This window comes from Labrus mixtus, chromosome 21 (assembly GCF_963584025.1).
Source record: "Labrus mixtus chromosome 21, fLabMix1.1, whole genome shotgun sequence".
NCBI classification, from domain to species: domain Eukaryota; kingdom Metazoa; phylum Chordata; class Actinopteri; order Labriformes; family Labridae; genus Labrus; species Labrus mixtus.
In genome coordinates, this window is record NC_083632.1 from 15493243 (window position 1) to 15504205 (window position 10963).

Consider the following 10963-nt stretch of genomic DNA (forward strand, 5'->3'; position numbering starts at 1 on the left):
TACCATCTAAGGGGCTGCAGCATTACTGCTGTGAAAACCAAAATTTGTCAATGAAAGTCAACTAAAGGCAAATGAAGAGGAGGTCTCCGTCTGCAGGAGAGAAAAAAGAAACCGGAGGAAGAGGAGTCAGCGTGGGGACACGGGCAGCCACGATGGTGATGAACGCCGGTCGGAGGGCCCCCCCCCCCATATCATCTTCACCTGGGGCCCCACCAGACTTCAGACATGCCCTGCTCTCTGTATGTTTATCACAGTGAAGTCTGAGTGAAGAACGAGTTAAATTTGATATTTTCATTTGTTTAATTAATGAATAACTGTCAGAAGGTTTTAATCTCTGAGGTCCTTTAATTGGACCGCAGCAGGTTCGACCACTTATCTCCCATGATGCCTTTCTGCTCCACAGCTGAGTGACAGCTGCTGCTCAGAGTGACCCGTCAAGTTACCCACAGTGGGATCACACACAACCGGAAGTGATGAACAGTAAACTTGTCCACCCGGTTTGTAATCTGACTGTTTGTATTTTTCTCTTGGAGCTGCCTTCATGCTAACATCTAAACATTAATATCTGTATTCACCAACGTCACCTACGTCATCACGTCGTCTGAATTACAACATCCACACGTGTGCTTATTCAACTTTTAATTTGAAAAGGTCTCTTAAATGTTGAGTCATTATTAGACACTTATAACTTAAAATACACAAACAACAAATTTAAACAGCAAATATTTCATCCACAAACACATCAGGGAGAACATCTGCAGCCAGATGTGTCCGCCTCCAAGCCATTTAAAGTCCAATCAGAGCAGCTCGTTGAGTCTCAGCTCTTGTTGTGATTGGTTCAGAGTAAAGGGAGTTCAGTTCTGACGTTTGGAACAGGTGGTAAGAAAATGTCCTGAGACTGAACATGATAAGTCCTCGTTCTCTTCTGACGGATGGAGGTCAAACAGTCTGAATGAAGCAGACCGGAGAGAGACGTGTAGAGAAGAACAGGGTTCAAGTCTAGTTTGAGATCTCATTATTACTTTTTATCTTGTTTTTTTATTTTGATCTCAAAATGTCATGTTTAAATCTCATAATTTCAACGCTTTATTTTATAATTTTGATATCTATTTAACATTTTAGACTTTTTATCTCATAATATCAACCTTTTCATCTAATAGTTTGACTTTTTATTTCATAACTTAAAACCTTTTTATCTAATTCTTTTGACTTTGTGTAATTATCTTCACTTCATTCTAAGAATTATAACTCGAAATGTGCTTTTTTTTAAAAATCTTCATTTAATGTAACTAGTTGTCTTTTCTACAGGCATAATTTAACTTTGAAATAAAGAAGGGAAAAGGAAACGATGGAACTGTAACCTGAATGTTTTATTGTGAAGGCTCAGCCGGATGTGAGAGATTACATCGCTGTGAATTGACGCTGTTGCTATCAGAGTAGTGTGTTCCGGGAAAGTGTGTAGATCTTTATTAAATGTTTGTGTCTTCTGTCTGTCTCTGTGGTGTTTTAGACTTTAACAGAGGTGACGGGCTGTTGGAGGAGATGCAGGCCGGGACACACTCACCTCTGGACGGTTAAACACGCCGCGGTCTCTCCGGTCCCGGTAAGTTTCGGCGCATTACCTCTTTGTTTCATCCAGCCGGGCCTTGCCCTGATGCCTCCCGTTCATGTTAATGGAAAGAACGTGTTGCCAAACTCCATGAAAGTTATCCACGATTTAATAAAACCTTAATTACTGTTAAATCTGGGACTCTAAGAAGAAATAAATACACTTCTACTAATAGTTTAGACCCACTCTTACATTCGGAGTCCATCAAATACATTAAATAACACCCTTCAGATAAAGATGTTATATTTACTGACTGATTTGACCGTTTTGATTTCATCAAAGTTATTGAGCAATTTGGATCCTTTGAGCTCTTAAAGTTGGTATTTTATCAAATTAAAAAGCTTCTCAACAAAGCTGATGTCTCCGAAATAAAAGTAAATACTTGTTAATGAAATAAAGTCATAAATCCTCTCTGTGTGGCGTTTATCTGTCTGTCTTTAATCAAATCCATTAAATGTGACGGATTGTTAACGAAGCTCTGCGGTCAGGGCCTAGCTACCGAGCGTTAGCTGCGGCTAAGCTAACTCTCATAGCAACGCTGACCTGACAGCGGCGGGGGTGAAAGGTCAGTCGGGTGCCTGGATAATTGTATCCGCGGATATCATTGATATTAATTAATAAAATATTAATTTGTGATTAGATTAATTATGTAATTGTCATTAACGGCTGCCATGTTCTCTACCGTTAATTAAATTCAAGCTTTTTAGCTAATGTCAAGCTAACGTGACGTCACTGAAAGATGAACATTTGGGGTTTTAACTTCTTTTATTGAAGTTTTATAACATTACCTTAAACAAAAGTTAAGTCAAAGTGCAGAAACTTGTTAAACTCTGCTCCCTAGTTTCTGCTTCGTTAAAAAATTCACTCTTTAAATTAGAATAATGATAATTAAGTGTTTCTGAACTATGTGCTGCCTTCACATACAAACAGGAAACAGCAACTGTCAGCTTTTCAAATTAAATCTTTTATCCTTTAGTGCAACAGTCCTTTTGAACATGTCGTCATGGAGACGGTATGTAGACACTTCTTATAGTGAGACTGTGCGAGCACAGAATGTTTAAAAGTGCGCAGCGGTGACGTGGTCCGATATCCGATACGTAAATTACGTCAATATCGGACCTGAGGCCGACATCGGATCAGATTCTGTCCCCTCTCTACTCAAAATCCCTCACAGCAAAGTTATACCAACCAACAGAATAAGAGAAAAAGACAGAATCTCTGTGAAGGAATTCGCAGACACCCGAAAAGTTTACAGACTCTTCGCTGCTTCCTGAAAGCGGTGTAAGACGGCCGGTTAGTCCCGCTGTGAGGTTGTCAAAACGTCGACTCTTTTCAATACATGTTTTGTAATAATAGTCTGTTATTTAAACCATAATTAGTAAGAGAAAGTACAGAAACTGTACTCGTGTTTTTCTAACCAAAGCTACACGAGAGAGAGAGAGACAGAGACAGAAAAAGAGAGAGAGAGAAGCCCTTTGCACGTATTTGTGCAGTTGAGACCGTCTGCAGGAACATTTTCAGTTTTTGGCTTCTCTGACTTCTATTCTTGTTGCCATGGTAACATGGTTCGATTTGTAGTAGTATCGTACTGAAGTTCAAAATACTGGACTCCTGATAACCCTGGCTGTTGTGCATTATGAGATCTGTGTCGTTGCTTTTTTTAAACTGAAGACATCAGAGGTGCACACTGGATCTGTTTGAAAAAGAAGCCAGGATTTTAAACTTTGTTATCGTTCTCGTAAAAACCAAATCAGAACTACGGTGACAATACCAGAAGTCTGAACGCTCAATGTTGGATCATTTCTTCTTTTAATCAGCACAAATTGCAAGCAAATGTTTTAGTGCCCGTCATGTTTGTTCATTTTAGACAGGGCTCCCTCTCTCGCCCTCTCGCCCTCTCTCTCTCTCTCTCTCTCTCTCTCTGCAGCTTTCGGTAAAGCAAGCATCTGAAGATGTCGTTTTTTTTTTTTAGCTTTGATACTTTTAGATACCATCCATTTATGAGAAATAGAGATTGTATCATTTTGATATCAAAGTTGGATATTAAACATTTTGACATCTCGACTGAAACTGTGTTAAAACTGTAGAGGGAAGAACTCGGCTCTCAGAATGATCTCTTCTGGTCCTGGTTGTTGACGTCATCAGGAATCGATCATATGAAGCTCAGAGTTTATTTACTGTGTTCTTGGAATGATTTGAACCAGCTGCAGGGAGTTGTTATGAAATATGGACCTGTTGCACTGATGCACTGTGGGTAGTAGAGGGTTAAATATAAAAGCCGTCTTCCCACACAGGATGTTGTGAGTTACAAATATGAACTTCTCGTCTCCGTCTTTCTCAGCTGTTATGGAGGAGCCACCGGGGAGCGTGGACGACCTCCAGCCTCAGGACCTCTCCACCTCCAGCCTCCCCGCTGTCATTGACCTGACAATGGGAGGAGAGGACTGTGTCCTAAGCCCCGCCTCCCTCAACAGCCTGCGGAGGGTCTCGAGACCCGCCCTGTACCAGAATTCAGCATCCAGCAGCCCCCCTTCCTCAGGCATCACGCTCCAACCCGGGGATCAGATCCAACCGGACAACGCCTTCTCCCACACCACCGTCACCCTGTCCTACGTGAGCAGGTCTCATGTCTACTCCACCCACGACTCCCTTTCCTTCAGCGTCCCCCCCGTCAGCAGGCTGTCCCTCCACGCCCCCTGTGACCCTGAGAAAGGACCCGGGGAGACACTAAACCAGCATTACGTGGAGCAGGGGGAGGGGCCGATGGACCTCGCTGCTCAGACTCTTCTTCAGTCTTTGTCTCAGGCTCAGGGGGGAGCAGGGACGGAGGCAGGGGGTTATCTCACACAGCGGGGTCGTGAGGTTAACGGCGGAGACATAACCTGTGGCGTGGACTTGGATAAACATGTTGGGGAGGAGCAGAGGACGTGTTGGGGTCTGGAGAACGGTAGGAAAGACACCTGGTCCGGTCCGTTAGTTGGGGCTGAATCGGAGCAGGCGGTGGTCCAGGGCAGCGGGGGGGTTAGAGACCTGAACGGGGACTACAGGAGTACTCTGGAGGACCCGGTGTCTCCCTCGCAGGAGAGCGTGGAAGAAGTGTTCGTCATGCCTCGCGCCTCCTGCTCCCCCAGCGGAAACAACTCGTACCTGGAGACGGTGAAGGAGGCTGTGAGGGACGGCCTGAGGACAGGGGGGGCGGGTACCACAAGGTTAGATTCAAGTGATAAAAATAAACCGAGACAGAAGGTGGAGATGATCGACCTGACGGAGGACGATTCAGAAAATCAACCTCAGACTGTCGCTCACGTTAACGGGAACACAAAGACACTACAGAGGACGCTAAAAGGAAAGAAAGTGTCCCCGCGCTCCGGCAGAGGTACGCGCTTAGAGTCTATAGTGATGAACATAAACTCCAACAGGTATGAAGTTTCAGGATGTATTCGCACTAATAAAAAAACACCTCAATCAGCTGTGAGTGATTCCGAGTTAGCTCAGAGGACGGACGGCGTGTCGGGAGGGCGGAAGAAAAGGAGAGCGAGTGTTTCTCTCTCTGGAAAAACAAAAGAAGCTGTCAGTCCGAGGAAAAGAGGTCAAAGTGTCAACAGTAAGAACTGCAAAGTGTCTACCTCTGATTCTGAAATCATCAAGAACTCTAAACAGCCACACAGCCCTCGGTTTAGAAACACAAAGAAGGAGGCGGAGCTTCTCTCTCCCCCTGAACCCTCAGGAGGAAATCATGTGGCGAGATCTCCAACAAAACCCTCTGGACGCCCTCCGCCTTCATCATCAAAAACTCCATCTCCAAAGAAAGGCAGAGGTAAAGCTGCAGGTCAGAAAGCGTCTCCGGCTGCTAAGACTCCTCGGAGGAAGAGGAAGAAGCAACACACACCGAGCTTCTCCTCGTCCTCCTTGTTCGCTCCCAAAGAGCCCGAGATCAAACTGAAGTATGTGAACTTCAGGGAGGAGAGGAGGGAGCTGAGGGTGGACACTTTCTCTCCATATGTGCGTGTGGAGCGTCAGCCGTCCTCGCCGTCTCTCTGCTCGGTGATAAACTACCCTGAGGAGGTCCAACCGCAGCACAGGAAGCAGAAGTCGCACCTCACCTCCTTCATCTCTGCGGCCATCCCCAGCACATCCTGTCTGCTGCTGGGCCGGGCATCCACGCACGGACAGCACCGCCGCTCGCTTGTCTGCTGCCTGTGTGGACGCTCCGCCAACACCATGGACCTGGGTGACCTCCACGGACCCTACTACCCAGAGGGCTACCAGCTGGGAACCAAAACCAAGACCAGCATCAAAGAGGACGAGAACGGCTCCAGCGACTCTGACTCATCGTCCTGCAATGTCAGGGGCCGGGGGAGGAAGTGTCCCTCCACACAGAGGCCCCTCAGCACCCACCTGAAGAGCCCCAGCTGGACCGGGGACAGTACGGGCAGCCCTGCAGCGAAGCGGGCACGGTCTGCTGCTGGCTGTGCAGACACGGAGGACTGGTACAGCCCCCCTGTGCTCCCCCTGGAGCCCTGTGAGTACTGGCTCCATGAGGACTGTGGGATCTGGTCTGCAGGAGTGTTCCTGGTGAGGGGCCGAGTGTACGGGCTGGAGGAGGCGGTGAGGGCGGCGCACGAGACGGTAAGACAGAGGGTTGTAATGTTTTCAGTAGACTGTAAATTCAACAGAGGCTTTAGAGGTCTGAACCTGAAAAACCGAAAGATGCTCTTTTGATTTTCTCACATAACCGGTCTGAAGTTTGATGAAATAACATCATGATGTAGTAATAGGTCAAAGGTCAAGCATTGCCCGGTCTGTCCTCAACAAGAGGAGAAAACTACTTTTTAAAAAGGTCGTATTGATCACTTCTGATGCTTTCAAGGAAGTCAGGAAATCTAAAAGAGCAGGTGTGTGGCTCAGTTTAAACGGTAACAGATTGTCAGCTTCACGTAGAGATCAGAGAATCATCAGAATACCATCAATCAGAGCTGGAATGTCATTGGCTTGGTCAACGTTTTTTGTTGTCCACACGGACTGCTTTCACCTGTTTACGCCAAAGCCTGCTGCTACGTGATTGGTCAATACAGCTCAGACTACAAATGTACTACAAATGGTAACCAGAACAGGTCACACATTGACAGTCCTGACCCCCAGATTCTGTACATTGAGAATTTCTGAATTTACTCTATATGGGCGGCTGTGGCTCAGTGGAAGAGGCAGTCGTCTCTCAACCGGAAGGTCTGGGGTTCAATACCCAGCTCCTGCAGCCACATGTCCGATGTGTCCTTGGGCAAGTCACTTAACCTCAAGTTGCTCCCGCTGCTTCGTCAGCGGTGTGTGAATGGATGAGTTAATACTGATGGACTCTTTACCCAGCAGCCTCTACCATCAGTGTGTGAATGTGTAGCTGTGACCTGTGGTGTAAAAGAGCTTTGAGTCATCAGAAGATTAGACAACGCTATTCAAGCTCAAGTTCATTTTGCATCTTAAGAAGAGTCCTGATCATCATCTGTGAATCAGTTTCCTGTAGTGGTTTTGTTATTCTGTAAATGCACAAATAAATTCAGAACATTTTAAAACTGTTGCTCTGATTTTGAATAAATATTAGAGCATTAAAACTCATCAGAAGTGATGTGTCCGGTACGGAGAGTCATCACGACAGTCAGCTGCTTGGACGCAGTCTGCAGACACGACCAGATGATGTGACTCTGACCTGCTGTGTTTCAGACGTGTTCAGCCTGTCACCACTCTGGAGCCACACTGGGCTGTTTCTTCAAAGGCTGTCCCAACAACTATCACTACAGGTGTGCTCTGCAGTCAGGTGAGTGCTGCTGACACACACACACAAAATGAATTTGTCTGCTGTGCTGTTTTGAACTGGCTCTTTACACTTTATTTCTGACAGTTTTTTGTTGTTGTCCAGTTTTAGATTCTCACCTCTTTGCTTTTATAATAAAATTCTGAACACATCATCATTGCTGCTGTTCGTTCGTGCGTGCGTCCGTGTGTGTGTGAATATATCTGTATCTCCGGTCTGTAAATAACTCTTTTGTAAAGTTCGGTCTGCGTTTTCTCTTCCGCCGAGCTGCTCGTGTGGGAGGTGGAACCTTCTGGATGAATCACAGTCTTCACCTCTTGTTCTCTTCTTTTTCTGCAGACTGCATCCTCATTGAAGAAAACTTCTCCATGAAGTGTAAAAAGCACAAGGTGAGCACACACACCTGGACTTTAAACACGTCCCTGAACAGGCAACATGAACACAATGTTCAGAAAATGTAGATAAAGATATCCTGACTGAATATGACAATCTGTGATCCTCGTCCCTCTTCAGAACAAGACATTCAAAGCTCCTCCAGGGACCCGCTGTGACGACAGGTGACAGCACTAACAGAAGCCTCATGAGGTCAGTGAATGTACCCGTCGCTATTCTTCAAACAGAAAGCAGTCAGTATGCGTAGCGTATAATTTATACTGCACAGTGATGAAGAGAAAACTATAAAGTTAAATCTTTTCATAGAACGTTTGCAGAACTCATATTCTGTAGACACTGAACAAGTTTATGTAATCAAGATATAAACAGGGAGGATATTAATGTAACATGGAGGGAATGTTGAAACTACACTCACAGACTGTCTGCACCACCGCAGACTGACAGACTGTCCTCCTGAAGAGCTCTAAACATTTGCATCAGTGCATCTGTGAAAACGGCTACAGAGAATATTTCTCCACCTCGACACATCAACACAAAAGAGAATCTGCAGATTTCCTATAAAGTCACAAAAAACATTCAAATCCTCAACATGTTCACTTCAGCTGAGCTCTTCATGAGGTGACATGACGCTCTGTAATAATCTGCTGTAGCACAGAGAGAGCAACAATCTGCTACCTCAAGATAACAAACCTCAATGATCCTGACCACACCTCAGTGACACACACACACACACACACACACACACACAGATACTCTGACTATTCACTCCAGCTGAGGCAGGTGGTCGTCTCTATAGAACGTTTGTTAACTCGGTTTTGCTGTATTTCCAACTAAAACGGGACAGTACCAATCACAGAATAGAGGGCGAGACATAACGTTGGGAGGATGTGTTTGTATCGTGAGCTTGGACAAAGCGTTTTAATTGTTGGAGAAATTAGTTACTGCCCCTGAGTGCAGGATGAGTCACCAGATGTTTGAAATGTTTACAGATATTATGATGTAAAAATACTCGGATGATGTTTTAGTAAAATATAATATTCAAACCAGGAACATGATTTTTTAATCTATAAGGACTTTAAGTGACGTAACTTTCAAAGCCAACTGGGTTTGAATCGATCTGCAACTCGTCGACTAAAGATCAGATGTTTTTCTGTTTGTTCATCCAGACGATCTCCTCGCTGTCCTGCAGGGTCTCCTCGCCGTCCTGCAGGGTCTCCTCTCCATCCTGCAGGGTCTCCTCGCCGTCCTGCAGGGTCTCCTCTCCATCCTGCAGGGTCTCTTCTCCATCCTGCAGGGTCTCCTCTCCTCGCCTCATGTGGACCAGGAATCTTCTGACAGACAGCTAACACCGTGAACCTTAACTCCACCAGTCTCCGCTCTGCACTGTTTCTCCTGACAGTGCGTGTGTGTGTGTGTTTGTTTGTGTGTGTGTGTGTGTTTGTGTGCGTGTGTGATGAGACTACAGAAACACTCACACACAGTGACATGCTTCGTTTATGTTATCACTTTATTTATATATATTTTTTTTAATGTCAGGATTAAATATGAATAACAATCAAAGATATTTAATTTTCTATAAACTGTATTTGTTTTTATTTATTCCTGCAGTTTGTTCAGCGGATGTCAAAGAGGTGTGAGTGTGTGTTTAAGTTATTGGTGAAGAATCAGTTTATTTAATTTAAAGACTGGACGGCTCAGAGAGCACACTGACAGGACGGGGTACCAACAACAACAGGACAACAGATTAGACATGACACCTTTTAGAGCAGAAACACCTGAAGGTGCACTGACTGATGGCCCAGCTCACGGTGAAAGACCTCTGACGTCTGGTTAAAGTGGCGGCGTGAAGAACTTCTGTTTAACGTTTCAGACTTTGTTTCTCAGAGTGTGAAGGACACGATTTAGTGATTGAGGAGACTCTTGTATGACAACATACATGTAACCTCTGTTAAGAGGTTAAATTTCAAAGTCCTAGACTCCTGATATTTGGATGAGTTTATTCTCCTGCACACCCGTCCGATGAAATGGACTGAGTCATGTGTTTGAATGTACCCCCCCCCCCCCCCCCCCCAAAGCACTTTGTGCTCCTCCGCTCCAGCTGCAGTATTACCTTCATCGCCGCCGGTGAGCTGGTCGACGACCCGCTCCGCCTTCCTGTTTGTTCAGTGTGATCAGTGTTGCTGGAACATCTGAGTGCACTTCTGCACACACAGCCAGTGGGGGCAGTGTGGCGCTGTCAGAGATTAGGCATAAGCTGTTACATGTGTACACACACACACACACACACACTCTCAGATGCGTTGAAGTCGTGCCATCGTTTAATGATTTTAAATGTTTTATTTGTGGTTGCAGTGATTTCACGAGCAGCTGTGTGAGTGCCTGAGAATTGATCTGCAATGATTTATTGAAATGTCTGGGTTTTTTTTTTGACTTTTTGTCTTTGTTCAAAGTTTGAGTCATTTTGTGTCTGCGTGTATCTCAGGGCTGAATCTCAGATCTTCGAATGATTAAAAAGTGATTTTTATTTCCTTATGTTTTCGACCGGACGATGTTTTCGTCTCAGGCTGTTTCTCTCGGATCGTCACATTCCAGCTCCTCCTCGCCGTCAGTGATCTTTAAGTTGAACTCGGGACTCGAGCTGCCAACGCCGCCTGCTCTTTTTCACGCTCTTTTTATTTCATGGAAGCTTTTTGTTGGGTCGCCTCTCTGAGCTGCAGAGGTCAGGATGTAACTGCCCAAAATAAATATTTTGTTCAACATTGTGGTTTCCTGTTTGACATTTGTGTCTTTAGGAGACAAAATCAACAATCTATTTAAAGGTCACATATTAAATTAAATCCACGTCACCATGTTCCTCTAACTCTAACGTGTGTGTCTCTAGTCTGTCTACAAACCCTCCAATGATGAGTCAAGTCCATCCTCTCCATCTTTTGCCTGCTCCACTTTTCAGAAAATGTGTGCTCAAATGGACTGTTTGGAGATTTTCCCTTCATGACATCACAAAGGGCAGTAACCCCTCCCCCAGGTTGGTGACCCTCCCACAGCTAGGTGTTTGTTCTGCCCTCTGAGTCTGCCTTCTCACCGTCAACAATAGGACATGGAGCGAGAAAGCCGGAGACACCCAGCCCTACCAGAGAGGGGCATAAATGTAATAT

General features: G+C 45.2%; 1 protein-coding gene across 1 annotated transcript; it reads left to right on the plus strand.

Annotated features, from left to right (window-relative positions):
• Positions 1 to 1398: 1398 nt before the first annotated feature.
• On the plus strand, positions 1399 to 10567 carry si:dkey-94l16.4 (transcription factor 20). The gene is made up of 6 exons (XM_061027921.1): positions 1399 to 1603; positions 3951 to 6238; positions 7325 to 7418; positions 7755 to 7804; positions 7929 to 8000; positions 8975 to 10567. The coding sequence occupies exons 2-5, from the start codon at positions 3956 to 3958 to the stop codon at positions 7974 to 7976; spliced, it is 2475 nt and encodes an 824-aa protein (XP_060883904.1). The 5' UTR covers positions 1399 to 1603; positions 3951 to 3955; the 3' UTR covers positions 7977 to 8000; positions 8975 to 10567.
• Positions 10568 to 10963: the final 396 nt, after the last annotated feature.